Genomic DNA, 17500 nt, shown 5'->3' on the forward strand with positions numbered 1-17500 from the left:
ATTATTATTATTATTATTATTATTATTATTATTATTATTATTATTATTATTATTATTATTATTATCATCATCCGAGAAGGCCATCTTATTATAACTCAACATTGCCATTCGTGACCTATTGCTGTCAGTATGAAGCCGATGCCAAAAATTAAATCTAAAGTTAAGATTTTCAATTTAAAAATGTACATTAACTCTCCTGAGTAAAAGATAAATATAATGCGAATTTCATATTTTAGGTTATGGTTTTGACTTTCAGTATAAAGTTCATGCCAAGGGAATACCGTTGTTAGATATCCTTTCCTAGCTGATTCAAATGCCACAACATTCTATCTAAAGACTCAGTGCGAATCGATGTTTGCGAGCTTTAGCACCCATCTGAGTGTTACTCTAGGGGTGTTTCGTTTTACGAAACCCGCTGAGAACCCGACGAAACCCGACAAAGTTATGGCAAGTCGGCAGTAGTGGGGAGTGTAACGGGGACTCAGGGAGCGTACACCAGTGAGGAGTGAAGCTGGGATTATGGGAGGAGTATATCAGAGGGAAATGTACCTGAGACCATGATAGATGGATACCAGTGGAAAGTGAGGCCGGACTATGGGAGGTGGGCACCAGAGGATAATAAAACCGAGACTTTAACAGATGGTCACCAATTGTGAATGAACCTGGGACTAGGAGGGGATGATAACAGTGGACAGTTAAGCCGAGAATATGGGAGTTGACACCAGTGGGGACTGAACCCAGAAGAGTACTTATATTTTCCGAAATCTACCAAAACCGCCCAAAATTATGAGAAATTCGCAGCAATGGGGAGTGCACCAGGGACTCAGGGAAATGGACACCAGGGGGAGTGAACCTGGGACAATGGGAGAGCGATATCATTAGAAATTGAAGCTATGGAAAGTGGGCACCAGACGGAATGAACCTGAGACGACAGGAAGAGGGGACCATTGGGGAATGAACCTGGGACTACGGGAGTTAGATACCAGTGGAGAGTGGAGCCGGGATATGGGAGTTGGACACCAATGCGGAGTGATTCCAGAAGGGTACTTCATGTTTCCGGAACCTAACGAAACCTACCGAAAACTTTCAAAGTTATTGGAGTGAGCAGCAGTGGGGGGGGGGGTGCACCAGGGATTCGGGGTAGTGGATACCAGTCAGAGGGGAGTAAACATGGGACCATGGGAGTTGGATGCAAGTGGGAATTGAGGCCGGACTATGGGAGGTGGGCACCAGAGGATAATGAACCTGAAACTATAGGAGGTGGGCACCAATGAGGAATGAACCTGTGACTACGAAAGGATTATTTCAGTGGAGAGATAAGCCGGGAATTTGGGAGGTGCACACCAGTGGGGAACGAACCCAGAAGAGTAATCATTTTTCCTAAACCTGCAGGAACCGTCCAAAGTAATGGGAAGTGGGGTTTGACCCAGCAACCCAGGAAACTGGACACCGGTGAGGAATGAACCTGAGACTATAAAAAGAGGATATTAGAGGGAAATGAACCTGGGACTATGGGATACGGTTACCACTGGGAATTGAAGCCGGCCTATGGGAAGTTGGGACCAGATTGGAATGAACTTGAGACGACAGGAGGAGGGCACCATTGGGGAATGAACTTGGGACTACGGGAGTTAGATACCAGTGGAGAGTGAAACCGGGAATATGGGAGGTGGATACCAGTAGGGAGTGAGCACAGAACGTTTTTTTTTCATTTTTCCGAACCCTATCGAAAAAATCTTAATATATTGGAAGTGGGCAGCAGTCGGGAGTGAACTCAAGGCTGTAGAGAGTGAACCCGAGACTAGCTGAGGTTAAAGCAAGTGAGGAGTGAATGAGAACTATGGGAAGTGGACACCTGTGGGGTGTCAGGTGCTAGGGATATGAGAGGTGGACAACATTGGAGAATGAACCTGGGACTACGCGAGGTTTCGCTCCCCACTGGTGTCCACTCTCCCTGAGTCCCTGGTTCACTCACCACTGCTGCCCACTTCCGATAGTTTTAGTCAGTTTTCGTTAAAAAAAACAAACACCCTCCTCCTCCCACACCACCAAGTTCGTTCCCCACAGGTGCCCACCTCCCATAGCCCTAGCTCACTCCCCATCACCGGCTTCACTTTCAATGATGTTGATGATGATGATGATGATCATGATGATGATGATGATGATGATGATGATGATAATGATGATGATGATGATGATGATGATGATGATGATGATGATGATGATGATGATGATGATGATGATCATGATGATGATCATGATGATGATGAAATTGATAGGAACATGTGATAATCGAAACGAATCATTTGTCCAATCACATAACACAAATGTTTTGGGCACAATTCCATGAAATAATGAATTTTTCTCACTTCAGTGAAAGAGGAAGCTGACCCACTTACTATTCGCCAGTGCTAAAGGGTTAATAACCTTCAAATCAAGAAAAGAAATTTATTAAACGCGTTTCCATCAGGTGAGTAAACTATGTAAAAAAAAACTATAACGCAAACTGTAAACATAACCGTGTTTGATTTCATGAGATGTATGGTGTCTGCAGTAATATTCAGGCCAATCATAATATTATAGTAAATTCTTTAGACTCAAACAGCCCTTGTGTTAGGAGTTTATCCTGTTTTCTGTAGCAATGAATGGATGCTAACCATTTCTTGTTATTCCTAGGAACGCTACAGAAAAGTTCATTCCGCCGATTCTAACAGCTGTTTTTACCCGATTACTGCTGGGTGGAGAGAGAAGACTGTGCAAAATGGATTTTCTAAATACCCAATCTCTAATCTAACCCGTGGACCTGACTTAGGTCCTGGTATTAGTCCATGAACATAACGTAATAACAAAGCTCTAATCAAATTTATCGAGCATTTTCAGATAAAACAAGACATTTATTATGTTATCCACCGCCTCAATCTTATCCTATACATTTCGGATTGAAGTAAATGTGAAAAATGAATGAGGTAAAAACGAAGTTTTAAATATTTTAGGAAAAGTCATTCATTTCTCTCAATAAAGCAATAGATTAAACTCAAGTTCCACATTTCCAATTTAATATCCTATTTTTAGTATTCTGCTCACTCCGACACAGTAACATTTTCGGCGGTGGTGGACAGGAACATTTTGAGAGCTTTTAAATTCATTTAAATTTAAAGTGATCTACTATATTTTCTTGCTAGGTTTAAAATGCATTCTTGTAGAATGTAAATCTTTTTAATCAACTTATTATTTGGTAAATTTATTGGAAGGTCTGGAGGGGCATTTCAGGGAAGCAAAGTTAGCTAAAGGGAGATCATGGCGAGGATGGTGATTACAGGATCACTCGTGTCATTTATGAAGCAAAGACAGCAAAGCTGCCTCCAAGAGAGTACAATAGTTCGTCCTCAACTAGTGCGTACCCGTTGACCTTGATATCTTTACAGCCTTCTGATGGATTTCAATGATAATTGACTCGAACATTAGAATTATTAGTGACGTTAAGCCGATCATTTTTGCATCGCTCACAGTAACCATACTTTAAGATTTTTCTTTTTACGGTACATAAAAAATAAAGTGTCTAAGATGAGTGAACAGTAGGAAGGTTTACATTCATAATAGTATGCACAGTGAATTCTGTTGTGTTTATGATAACTTAACTCCTCTCATGCATGACCAGGGATTTACTTTTCACGAGATTCATGTGCACTATTCACTCACATTGCAATCCAGGGTACAAAATAACACAGTAAATTGTACTCTTTGTACATACTTAACATAAACAATTGTTACAATTTAGAGGTTTAGCTTGCTGTTGTGATTTCCACATTCATAAAAACTGAAAATAATAACGATTACACATTCACATTTGTCACAATGAGGCAAATTTCCAAGTATTTCTCCAGGGAGACAAAGCACGGAATTCTTTATCTTGGCAAGCGGCCAATACTGTTAACAGATGGCACACAGCCAGGGATTCAGTGTCATTCTAATTATGCATCTCTTGTATTTGAAAACTGTAATTCTTTAAAATGCTTATCTCAACAAAACTTACATGGAATCTGTTTGGTGTTAGAGAAGTTTAGATTCAGTGATAATTCACATTATTGCAATCAAGCGCTCCCCCCCCCCACCCCCACCCCCCCCCCCCCCGCCCAGTGAACATTATTCAAGAATGACAAACATGTACCGTAGTCACCAGTGACCAGTGGCCAGTGGCATGTCTTGCGCGAGCTTCATTAGTTATCTCAACAGTTGGTCGGAGATTATGTCTTTGTGAAGGGCATTTCTTTGCGTCCTATTGATGACCTAAAAATTAGGAGGATCCCCCTTGTTTTTAACATCAATGTATAAGCACCAAACGGGCTGCTTGTGTCGTCCAATATATCTATTGTTACACTATTTGAAACAACCCGAAATAACTGAGAGCATAAATGATGTACTCCACTCAACAGCAGAGAAAGTCCTTGGACACAAAGGAAGATAAGAAGACCCTGGGTGACCAACGAAGTTCTTGAGTTATGCAACAAAAGAAGTGAATTCAGGAAACATAAACATCAAAACGAAGAAGCGATGGCAAGATATCAGGAAAGTAATAGGGAAATGAGAAAACATATGCGTAAGGCAAAAGAGAAATGGATAGATCACCAATGTTTTGGTATAGACATAAGTATGAGATGCGGTGGAAACCTAAGACAAGCGCATAGCACATTGAAAATGCTTACAAATACACACAATGCCAAATCTAATGTAATACAAGATGAAAATGGAACCTTACTAACCAACAAAATAGATGTATTGAACAGATGGACAGAATACTGTGATGGCCTTTACAATGTAGAACTTAAAACAGTGTTAAGTACAGGAGTGGAAAGAAAAAGAAATAGACAATACTATTCCTTGAATCCTGAATGAAGAAATTGAGAACGCAATTAAGAGCCTAAGTTGCAATAAATCACATGAAATAGACAAAATACCAGCAGAACTTTTAAAATATGGTGGGGAGCAAACCGTGCAAGCAATATAAATTGTATGTCAGAAAATACTGGAGCAGAAAACTTGGCCTAAAATTTGGACACAATCGCTTGTACTATCATTACCAAAAAGGGGAACTTGAGAAAATGCAATAATTATAGAACAATCTAATCAGCTTCATTAGCCACGCCAGTAAAGTAATGTTCCGCATCATCCTAAACCGCATCAAAACTAAATCAGAACATATACTTGCAGAGGAACTGGCTGGATTCAGAGCAGGCAGGAGCACATTCCAGCAGGTGTTCGATAGCCGGATCCTTACTGAAAAATGTCTCTAACACCAAACAGTTTTATATCATAATTTCATTGATTTCAAAAAGGCATTTGGCAGAGTGTGGCACCATGGCCTTTGGAACATTCTAAGAAACTTCGACTTTGATGAACGACTCAACCAAACAATGGAAGCTTTATATGAAAAATCTTCTAGTGCTGTCTTGTGTGATAACACTTTTTTAAAACATCTGTTGGAGTCAGACAGGGCTGCATACTGTCCCCAACCTTATTCAATATATATCTTGAACAGTTAATGCAAGAAGCATTACAGTATCACCAACCTACAGTCTCTATAGGTAGCAGACAATTATGAAACCTGCGGTTTGCAGGTGATTTAGACCTTATTGTCCACAGTGAACAAGAGTTGCAAGAACTAACTGACCATTTACACCAAGCGACATCAAGATATGGCATGGAGATCAACACTTCCAAATCGCAAATCCTAGTGAACAGCCAAGACAATACTAGAACGCAAATTGTCGTGAATGATGAAACTCTTCAAGAGGTAACATCCTTCTTCAAATACTTTGGAGTGCTGCTCAGGGATGACGGAACAAGCACGTCGGAAATTAAAGCTAAACTGGGCATGGCTACTGCAGAAATGGCAAGACTAAATAGAATCTGAAAAAGCAACATAAACTTCAAGATAAAGCTTAAACTCTTTAGTTATCTGGTACTGTCTGTACTCCTCTATGGTTCCGAGGCCTGGACCATGAATGCTGACACGGAAAGGAGAGTTCGCGCATTCCAACTCAAAGGCTACAGAGAACTACTAAAAATATCATATTTGGAACATAAGACCAATGTAAGTGTTCTGGACGAAGTAAAAGAACTGGCAGGAAGGCAAGATCCACTACTTGCAATGGTAAAGAGAAGGAAATTGTCTTGGTTTGGTCACCTCGTAAGACACGAAAGCTTATGCAAGACAATATTGCAGGACACAGTAGAAGGGTGCCGAACAAGAGGAAGACAGAGGAAAGTATGGCAGGATAACATTAAAGATTGGACAGGATTAACGTGGAACAATCTAACGAGGAAGGCCCAAGACCGTGATGAATGGCATCGAATCGTGAAGTCTGCATCCTGAGAGTCCCCCCGACGACAAACCGGTCATTTGATAGAGTGAGTGAGTGTGAAATTATTTGTTGAGCTACCCTACTGAATGGAACTTTGTTGTGAATGTGTTCCCCTAGAGAAAGAGAATCAACACATCATTACTGTAAACATTTTAAAGTTTGAACAGCAGCTTATATGCATCTCTGTCCGTAGTCAGGGAATCTGCGTACAAGGGTTGCCGGGACTTATTTCGGCGCGAAACGAGGGCACCGCCCATTATGCGATTGAGAGGGGTATCCCCATTCCCTCTCTCTTTGATCGTATTAAGCCAGCTCTTTGCAATCGTCTCCCTCCGGATATCGGGGGGCTGGATTGCTGCCATTATCGGGCCTCATTCTCTATGCGTTGTTGCCAGCGTTCTGACACTATGTGTATCGACTTGCAAAGTTTTAAATCCACCTTCTCAACGTTCCTGCTTCTACTCCATACTGGAGCGCAATAGGTGAAATGCAGTGGCCACGGTTTTCGAAGTGTTCATCTTGAGGTGCCACTTTTCGAAGTAGGCTTTGAGTCTGGTGACGTCCTCGCTCAGTACGCTCTTCTGACGGTTCCACACTTGATTAACGAGTGCTCAGTCGTCCGCGTATCCCAGCCTCAGGGACGAAGTGTTAGGCATGTCGCTAATGTAGACAATAAACAACATTGGCGCCAGAACCGAATCCTGAGGGACCCCATTCTTCAATTTCCTAACTTTATTCATAGCGTCTCCCAGTGCGATGTGGAATTGCCTTTCCCCTGAGATTGAAGATAATATCTTTAATGTTTTTGAACCTTATGATCTTTGCAAGTTTGAGCATTAATCCTTCGCACCAGACCGCTTCTGATAGGTCTATGTATACGGCACCAATCTGCTGTTTTCTCTCGAACCCTGCCTCAGTATGATCAGTAAGGGAAATGACCTGTTCCGTGCTGCACCTCATTCCCTAAAGCTCGCCTGCTCGGGTGGTAGGGCAGCGTCTGGCACCGGCCCTCATCGGTTTAATAGAATTGGCTCCAACAATTTGTAACCGCAACTCAGTAGTGATATGGTTCTGTAACTGTCGGCCTCCTTCGCTGGTTTCCTTGGCTTCAGGATGGCAACTATCTTTGCATGCTTCCACACTTGTGGGCGCTTTCCTTTTGCAAGGACATCAGACATTGCCTCTGTCAGCCAGGCCCGTGCCCTGGGGCCAAGATGCGTCATCTTATCGGGATATACGCCGTATACTCCTGCTGCCTTGCCGGTCTTTACGTCGCTAATGACAGCAGCTTCAAATGGTGCTCACACTACTATGTTATGATGATGGGCCCATTCTGCAAATTCTCTACCGCACTCGTGCACCGTTGCAAACCCACCCGGAAGCTTCGTCACAGCACATCGTTCAACTAGATGCTCTGAGGCTTCGGGTTCGTTCCAACATGGGGTACATGTTGGACAGATGGAAAGTCCTCACTGATGAAGCGATTTTGCAGTTAGGCAGATTCTCGACCGAAGTAGCTTCGCTACCACCCAGTGTCTCCTCTTACCGGTGGAGAAGCCTGGCAGATTCTCATCTAGTTTCGAGGAGTGTATGAGCCCGCCCCCTCGAGGGATTGAAGTCGTCCAAAGCGACTTCCATTTCGCATATGCATCACTGTCCCTAGTCGGGGAATCTGCGTACAAGGGTTGCCGGGGCTTATTTTGGCTCGAAACGGGGGCACCGTCCATAATGTGATTGAGAAGGGTATCCCCATTCCCTCTGTCTTGGCGTTAATGGCTGCACCCACTTCTCGGGGATTGAACGGGGATGTCCAGTCCGACTCCTTCGCAGGTAGCGAGTCCAAAAACGGTACGGCATGCGAACACCGCGCTCAAAAGTCTGATTAAGGACCCGTTTGCTACGGTTCTTTATATTCCTGGCAATTGTAACCTGCAGAAGTCTTCTGATTTGAGATCAAATGGTCGTGCATACATTACCACTCGGTGGTAGCGAACGGCTTCGGTCGAGAACCTGCCTAACAGCCTTCGCATAATTCCGGTCAGGATCCAATTTCTTTATCAGTCGCCAAGCGTGGCGGCTAGAGTGTGTAAAGTCGATACTTTCCACTGTCTCCTACCACCGTTGTTCCTTCCTTCTGACAGAGAATTAGGTAGTCTATCGGCTTCGTCCTGGTACTGGGTCGGCTGGTACTCCTTGTACAGCTTTTCACTCTTCCGTCCAGCAAGGGGTGTAAAATTTTCGTTTGCCGCGTTGAATGGATCGGTGAGCGCTCTTAACCAGCAGCCTGTTAAATCCGATTATATTCTCGGACTAGGGAGGGATGGCAGGGCAAACCTGCTCGATATAGGAACTGAATTCCTCCCATTTAGCCTTGCTGAAGTTCCATATGCAGAGTGGGAGAGACTGCACTCTCGGTATGTCACCCCCGCTGTGACAAGAACCGGCCTGTGCTGGCTATGCGAGAAGTCGCCGAGGACTGTCAGCTTCACCTGCAGCGGTTCACCGTTCGCTCCCTTCGTGACAAGGGTGAGGTCAGGAGTATTATCCTTCTTATCGCGGGTGCCCCTAAAGGTGCCCTTGACTGTAAGATCGTACAATGGGTGTAGATCGTTACAGTCCATCCATGAGTGGAGTTGTCTTCCTGCCTCGTTGCAGTAGCAGCAGCCCCATTCGTTATGATGGCTATTAAATTCTCCCTGACAGATGAGAGGATGGCTAACCACTGGTACCGGTGGTGTAGTCCAAGTCGTTCTAGATGGTTTGTAGATGTTTTGCAAAAACGGCCCACCTGCCTCTACGGAACTTCTATTCACCCCGTTGCTGTCCGTTGCGCTCTCAATGACCCTCACCTTCGACGGCTCTTCGGCGTATACGCTAACCCCGCCCTTGAGGATCGAAGTGACCTCTCGTTGGACAACCGTAATGAAATCTGGAAGTGAGAAGATTGCACGCCTGGATAAAGATGGATCTCCAGTAATAGAATAATATCAACGTTATGAACGGCCAGTAGCTTTGACAAAATCTCATTTTTTGCCAAACTCTGGACTCGATAATGAGGGATAACATATGCGTCAGGACGCTAACCCTGGTATTGCATTTTCCAACTGAAGACTTTCTCGACCGTGCCGATGATCCTGGCGACACGAACGCGGTAGTATTTGGCTAAGCGGCCGACCTCTTCGCCATTGAATAATCTGTTTGGTGTGCATATCATTGAACATAGTAATGTGGACCAGAATGGCTGAGGCCATTCGGACACCGGGTTGGATCTCCATTAGTCCCATATCGGGGCGTGCCGGTCAAGTGGCTCGCTGTAGACTCGACGTCCACGATGGTCTCTTGATGATCAACCGGAATTACTCCCTTGCCCCCGATATGCCTCAAGCTCCACCCACCGCGTCAAGGTCGGAGATCCACGAGGGAGAAAGTTTGAGTCATATTGTATGAAAAGATCAAAGGAATCACTATCGCTACTCAAAATTAATAATGTCATAAGTCCGAATAGATCACAGCAACACATTTCGTAACTTTGGAGGCATTTGCGATATTCAGTGCGCACGGGACTTGGAACAGACTTTACAACATTTGGTTATTGTTTCCAACATGATTCATATGGGTCCTTCAACGGTTTATAAGGATACAGAGTTAGAAAAGAATCACTTCAAAATGCACGGGAGCAAGTCATTATTCAATGTATTTTAAAATCGATCTTATCATGGAAAAAGACTACGCATTGCCATCAATGGAGGAAACGGTAGATTACATCAAAAGTTGAGAAACACGTACCAAATCTTTAATTTGGCAAAAAAGCGGTGTGTTTGTTTGAACAATAGTGGATTTTAAATATTATTCATGTAAAGTGTGGTAGTTCCAAACAACACATAACTTTCTCGTGGTCCGACCTGCATAATTGTATAAAAAGTGCATAAATTACAGATAATCAAGACAGAAAATGTGCTTGGTGCTCGTAGAATTATCCTGCAGCGGTCTGCTGTTCTGAGATCAAAGGGCACCGACTTACGCCGACACGCAATCTCACCTAACTACGTTTATGATACCTTACTATCCAATTCTGCCAAAGATTATAGTTATGACTTCGCGAATGTCATATCTGGATGGACCAGTCAAAATTCAGAGATGTTCATTAGTTCCTAGAATCTAAAATTCATGGACTTGGTTGGTTCCTGCCACAGACAATTAGAGATGCATGAGGAATCTCGTCCTTTTTCTCTCATTATGGTTCCAGACTTGGCCAGACTGTTGTGACCAGAATTTAATATCACTAGTAAAAAGCCCGCAATTTCGCGGGGAATGAACTATTTCCCTTCGATATTATACCCACCATTATTTAATGAGGGCAGATTAGTAAACAACGTTGTCTGTGTAAGTTGGTCCATCCTCTGTTGATTTTTATGTGTGGCCCAACATGAAGTGTAAGCCGCTATAGCCTCTGACCCGTGACACAGCAACATATATTGTCCGTGTATGAAAACAGGTTGTGGTAATAAAATCAACTGCGAAAATAAACCTGAAGTAGCAGACGTGAGCAGAGTTGAAAGACGATCCTGGGATCGAGAACTTACCTTACAGTACAGTACTCTGGTGATCATGTTTGGTGGCGTATGGCACCGTTTTTATGCACCTCCACTGACTTTAAATTATAAAAGGAAATCAAATTATCTGTTTATCTATCTGTAAAAAAATACATTTCTATTTTTCAAATTTCAAATGGCACAATGTTCTCCACAAGGCTAGACTATATTTAAGAAAGGATTTTCAATTCCATTGTATTTATCTTCCAACAACATTCTACATGTTTTTATATTTCAACTGCATTACACAGTTCCTCCCCGCCTCCCCTCTTTTCACTTAATTAATTGCGCACCTTTTTAGAAATATCTAGCATTCTGTTTTAATTCGTGCTTCTTTACAAAGGAGCATACTAATTTCCTGCCAACCAATGTTTTGTTTATTCACCTTAACTACGCCACTACCACATTATCTCATTCGTCTTTGGTGTTTCATTCATCCTGTTTTGTTGATAAAGGGGAAACCCGAAACGTTCATTCGATCTGTTTTTGTAATTAAATTGAAGCTTATATTCAATTTCACATGATTATTTATTTCTTCGAGCTTCGAGCAGCAACATTTACATTAAGTGAATACATTATACTGGGGATGTAGGAGCTTTCGAAATGTCTCCTCTTTACTTTACTTATGGAAAAACAAACATCCTAGCACCTTTACTAAGACTTATGACTAACCCTAATAGAAAACAAAATATACTCCGATATCGAGCTAATCTTAATAGAAAAAACGATGACAAATTGAATAAATAAACGCCTGACAAAAGATCAACGGTGAAAATACAAATTTAAAGAATACTGGGGATGTAGGAGCTTTCGGAATGTCTCCCCTTTACTTAACTTATGGAAAAACAAACACCCTAGCACCTTTAATAAGACTTATAACTAACCTCTCGAGCTAACCCTAATAGAAAAAACAACTCTCGGACTGCTTTGCACTACCTTTCAATACTTAACAAATCAAAATGGCGGCCGAAAATCAAAACAATGGTCAAATTAGGAAATTTTAAACTTTCAAAAATCTATCAAGGTTTGTTCTAGAGTTTTAAAAATACTTCTATATAATGACAAATTGAATAAATAAATGCCTGACAAAATATCAACGGTGAAAATACAAATTTAAAGAATACTGGGGATGTAGGAGCTTTCGGAATGTCCCCCCTTTACTTAACTTATGGAAAAACAAACATCCTAGCACCTTTACTAAGATTTATGACTAACCCTAATAGAAAAAAAAATCCTTCGATCTCGAGCTAATCCTAATAGGAAAAAAAGAATCCAAATGGCGACTGAAATACCTTCATGTGATCAAGTGAATAATATCACCATGAATGCCACAATTTGCTGAAAAATGCCAACACACACACACACACACATGTATACACCACACACAACACACACACAAACACACACACACACACACGCACACACACATAAACATACACGCAATTAGAACATACTACTATATATAACAACACTGATCACCGCTATATCAACAACAGAACGGAAGTAATAATAATACTTGATGTCATAAATAGATGACGCAAACTGAAAACTTTTTACAGTGACGAAATTGGTTGATTTTGGGACTGTTTAGTGTCGTCGGTAAGTATTTTATGATATCTGTGTGACTCAACGAACATTCAAACTGACTCTAAATTATAAAAGGAAATCAAGTTATCTGTTTATCTATCTGTAAAAATACATTTCTAATTTTCAAATCTTTTAGTAGAGTTGTGCACCGTATCAATTTTTTTATTGACTCAAATAAGCACAATGTTCTCCACAATGCTATATTTTTAAAAGAAAGGATACTTAGCGCAGCGGGATATCACGTGTGAACAAGGGTACTAGTTACTTCTGACAATCTTATAGCTGTGGAATCTATTATGCTATTAATTAATGTAATTTAAAACTATTATGTATTGTGAATAATATAAGTGTTTTCGAGTGGTACCATAAGTAGAAGCCAATCTATAAAATAATGGAAATTGATAATTCATGTTTATAACAAACAAAATTATTCTATTCACTCTCTCACTCTCTTTCTCTCTTTCTCTCTCTCTCTCTCTCTCTCTCTCTCTCTCTCTCTCTCTCTCTCTCTGTATATATATATATATATATATATATATATATATATATATATATAAATTGTAAATTATGCGTGTATGCCTTTCAAATGAATGAATTAGATTTTGGAAGATCCCTTATTCGCAATAATAGTATGCATTCATACTATGTGTTTTTTCTTATACCCTCTTATTTGCTTACTCATCTTTACCCTTCCACCTAACATAATTGTAACCCGAGTGTTTAAAAAAAAATAAAAAATGAGACCAGTGGTGTTGTAAAGGATTTACTAATTGAAATCCTCTCATTGTCACTGCTCGTAAAGGAATACCAGAATTTTGCAACCCTTTTTTGCAAAGCTTTGTTCGCAGATCTGTTTACCCACCAATCAGTTGACCTATATGTATGCTGGGTAAAGCCTACGGTATGTGTCCTGGCGAATGAACAAATCAAGGTTACAAGAAATCATCCATGAATTAAGCAAGCAGAAGCCATCCCCACGCCGCAATCAGACAAGTGAATACCCGCCACCAGTCCGCGCGCCGGCGCATTTGACTCACGGCACTCTACAAGTCAGATTGGGAACAAATAACAATAAGTCGAGATATTGATAAACTGAGAAAGGATGAAAAGTGACTTACTCATAGTCTAACTTTAAGTAATAAAAAAATTACCATTATATTTTTGTTTAATTATGTGTGACGTGTTATTGTGTGAGGCTATTCTATTAATTTATTCTAAAATATTTCTGCTTTAACCGTGGGATTAATTACTTATCTTAGGAAATGATCTTTCTTTATCTATCGTGCCACTTCCACCACCACTACAACCTAACTTCTTAAATTATTCTTTTACTATCTGTCGGGTCGCCCGGATCTTAAGAGGCGCCAGGCGACTTCAAGACAGAAATTTTCTTTATTTCCATTTGTCCAATTTTACATGTCACTCCTCCTACAGATCGCTACATTTAAGATAATAAGTAATATTCATAAATAACTAAAATGCTTTTTTATCAATCACGAGTGTGTTCTATAACATCTATCGAACATACATGTTCCAGATAAAAACATCTCAAAGAAGTCGTCGAAGGAACCTCTGTAAGGAGCACATATGTGGATGGAACTGACAAAGGCGTACAGGGAAATGAGGACATCTTTGGGATTTCGGAGGACGAGGACAATCTTTATTTTCTTGTCAAAAAGCTGGTGGAAAACATCAAAAAGAAAAAAAAGAAAAGTCAGTGACAATATTTTAATAATTAGAGTGGCTTTTGGTCTCGTGATATTACACTCGGCTTCTGATCTGCAGGTTCCTGATTCGAATCTTGTTGAGGGCGGTGAATTACTAGAAAAAGGCGGTTTACTACCTCTCACCATCCAGGTGCAAAGTAGATAGCCATACCAACATCTAGAGGTGCCTAAATGAGTCAATAAAATATGGTAATATATGGTAAAATTAAGGGAGTAAAATGACTCTTATAGAAGAAACGTCGTGTACTTTATGTTGTATCTTTTATAAGGGTCATCTTATTTTTACTTCCTTTATTTACTATACATTTTGTAAAATAGATACACGACGGCTGAATTTACACCAGTATTTACTCTATCAAGAATATTTTTTTGTCACCTAGAATGTCTCCTCTTACATGTTTAGTACTTCTGTTTACTTTGAATTTCCTTCAAAATCGCATTAAGCATATTCAGTGGATATCCTATTTATAGCAACTGGTATACGGCTCATGTAATAATTGCATTCTAACGAAAAGAACAAGAAAATATGTAAACTCAAGATCATGACCAAGAAGAACTTTTACCAGTGATAGAGTTTTAAAAGAAAATCAGAGAAAATAAAAACAAACATAAAATTGGATAGTTTGGCCGAAGTTCTGCATCAAATAGAAAGCAGAAGTTGTGAAGTCACACCTTCTTCTATTCTGGTTCAAAACTGCTTGGAAATATTGAACCAGTCCTCCGGATAATTAATACATAATGAATAGATTACACATTATTGAATTATAAGGGAGCATATTCTTATGATTACGGGGCGTAAAAGAGAGAAGATGCATTCTATATTAACAACCAGCATTTATTTAGGCAAAAAAGATGTAATCAGTCTGAAACCAGAAGATCAGTTGCACAATGCATGTATCCTGTCCTCCAGAGGACTGGTTTCACACATCTAAGGAGATTGCAATCAATATTTTGACTTTGCACTTTTCTTCCTTATTGCATCGTGAAGAAGAATAAAATTGGGAATCTCATTTATCCTGATAGATTAAACTAATATATAGGAAGTAAAACACTTTTCTCGTGATACAGAGTTAAGTGGTTTATATAACAGGTTAATCCTAGATCAGTAAAGCTCAGTTGTTAAGGGAATGATGGTACAACCGCCATTAAGATTTATGTTGTAGTTTTTCCGCTGGTCTATGGTGGGGAACTTTAAACCTCAAGGGGATGAATCAGAAAAAAAATTCAAAAGGTGTACTTTCCATATTTTCTCCACAGATATGTATAATTCACTCAATGTTTCATACTTGTGGCTCTAAATTCAATTTCCAGCACCTAGTTTATCCCAACATAATACAGCACCAAGATGGCGGGTCACATTTGGGGTGTACGTTTTCTGGTCAAAATGAAAAAAAGTAGCTTATTCCACATGTTATGACTTATTTGTTATAGACATGCAGGTTCAAAACCCCAAATTAATCCACTCCTACCTGTTTTGGAAGAGAGTGTGTTCGGAGATGTGAGACAAGGACTCTTGGTGACGTCATAGAGTCGAGCTCATCTACTGGAACACCGTCTATGATATTGTTGCCCAGGGTGTGGTGTGTATAATCGTGGCTGTGATAAACCAGCATGGTTAAAATCTCAAAAAGCCAGTGGTTACCTAGGGGGAAAATTATTATTATTATTTAATCAACCAAAAATTATAATATTTGTAGTTATTGGATCTATTGTAAATTTATGAGGGGTATTATTATATGAGCGGCGTTGTGCTCTAGTTGAATGGTACTAGACGTATGGCCTGCGAGTCCTAGCGTCGAGTCTTGATGTGACATGGGATATAGTTGAGTCCTTGAGAACACATTTTCTCAAAATAATAAGATACAAAATAAGAGCTAGAGCCGTAATAGCATTAACTCAGTCAAAAAGTAGGTTATGGAGTCTTGAACTTCATGGTTAGAGCTGCTAGGAACCACTTTTATTCGTTTTGAGCAGATTTAGTCTATAGGGAATGAGATTAGCGGAAGAGTAGCGTCCCTTGATTGGACATCACCTTACAGAGAGAACGTCAACATGGTTTTGCGCATGCGTCTCTCTCGTCCTCGCTTTCGGTGACGTGTCTCAAGCCGCTTTCATCGGAAGCGAGGACGAGAGACGCATGCGCACAACCAACATGACGTTCTCTCTCTAATAACTTTTCCACCGGTGACGTCCAATCAAGGGACGCTACTCTTCCGCTATTCTCATTCCCTATAATTTACACTCTTCCACATTCTTTCTTATACTTCCCAAGTGGATCCCTTGACTCACTTTTGAAAAGCGCTCGATTAAAAAAAAGCAACAGATTTAAAAACTTTTGGACATGTTCCAGGTTTGGATATTTTTCACAAAATGAGGGTCACATAAATTGATTCATACTTGAATGATTAGATTTCTGGCCAAAACTTTATAAATATTGGTTCATAGAACACTGAAATAAACCGGTATCGTTTCAGGTTGAAGTTCTTTACTTAACCCCTGTCCATCCATGAGTATGCCTATTAGATTTGGTGAAAAGTATGCTCGATATCAATGAACTAAAACAAGACGAGATACCGTCCCTATAATCCATTAAAGCGTGGTGGCAACAAATAAGCCGAACAAAAAACTATAATATAAAAATGAAGGAATCTATCAAGAACAGACAAGAGTCCAACAACACGATCGAATTCTTCAACCTCCTTCTTCTATGAAGTAAATCCATGCTCATGTTAAATTTAAGTTTTACTTTAATGACGAATGTATGTGGACGAACGACAAATGAAATTTTGAACATTAAAAAGGCCTATTTATTTAGCGCATCTCTTACACTTAACATAAACCTTTTTCATGTTTTCCTATTTTCAAGTAATTTTCCGAGTTTCAAACAGAGACTTCGCACCTTATTCATCCTCCAATGGCAACTCTCAATCAAAAACAAGTTACTGGTAGTCAAAAACATTTTACATAGTAGAGTATATTATAATTGCATCACTCTACTATATCCCCCCACGAATATTCTTCTAAAGATTAAGGTCATTCAGATAGATTAAAGTATATTGCCATTACAACATTGCAATGTTAATGCATGATTAAAACAGAAACGGCACTTGCAATAATGGTTAATTGCGTAATACTTGTGAACGTTGGACAAACATGCATTAGAACAAAAATAATACGGTTACAGTCATTATTAGTCCGAGGCACTTAGTATTTAAAAGTAAACTAATTGCTT

The 17500-nt window shown here is 40.2% G+C and overlaps 1 protein-coding gene across 1 annotated transcript in view; it reads right to left on the reverse strand.

Annotated features, from left to right (window-relative positions):
* Positions 1–17500, reverse strand: part of LOC144967697 (sulfotransferase 1A1-like) — a 100945-nt gene that overhangs the window by 27255 nt on the left and 56190 nt on the right. The window contains exons 3-4 of the mRNA XM_078905238.1: positions 15738–15910; positions 14070–14220 (exon numbers count right to left, since the gene is read on the reverse strand). Of these exons, the coding sequence (XP_078761364.1) occupies positions 14070–14220; positions 15738–15910 (324 nt within the window). The remainder of the gene's footprint in view (positions 1–14069; positions 14221–15737; positions 15911–17500) is intronic.

Source organism: Berghia stephanieae, chromosome 3 (assembly GCF_034508935.2).
Source record: "Berghia stephanieae isolate SIO BIC M18660-M18661 chromosome 3, UCSD_Bste_1.3, whole genome shotgun sequence".
Taxonomy (NCBI): Eukaryota; Metazoa; Mollusca; class Gastropoda; order Nudibranchia; family Aeolidiidae; genus Berghia; species Berghia stephanieae.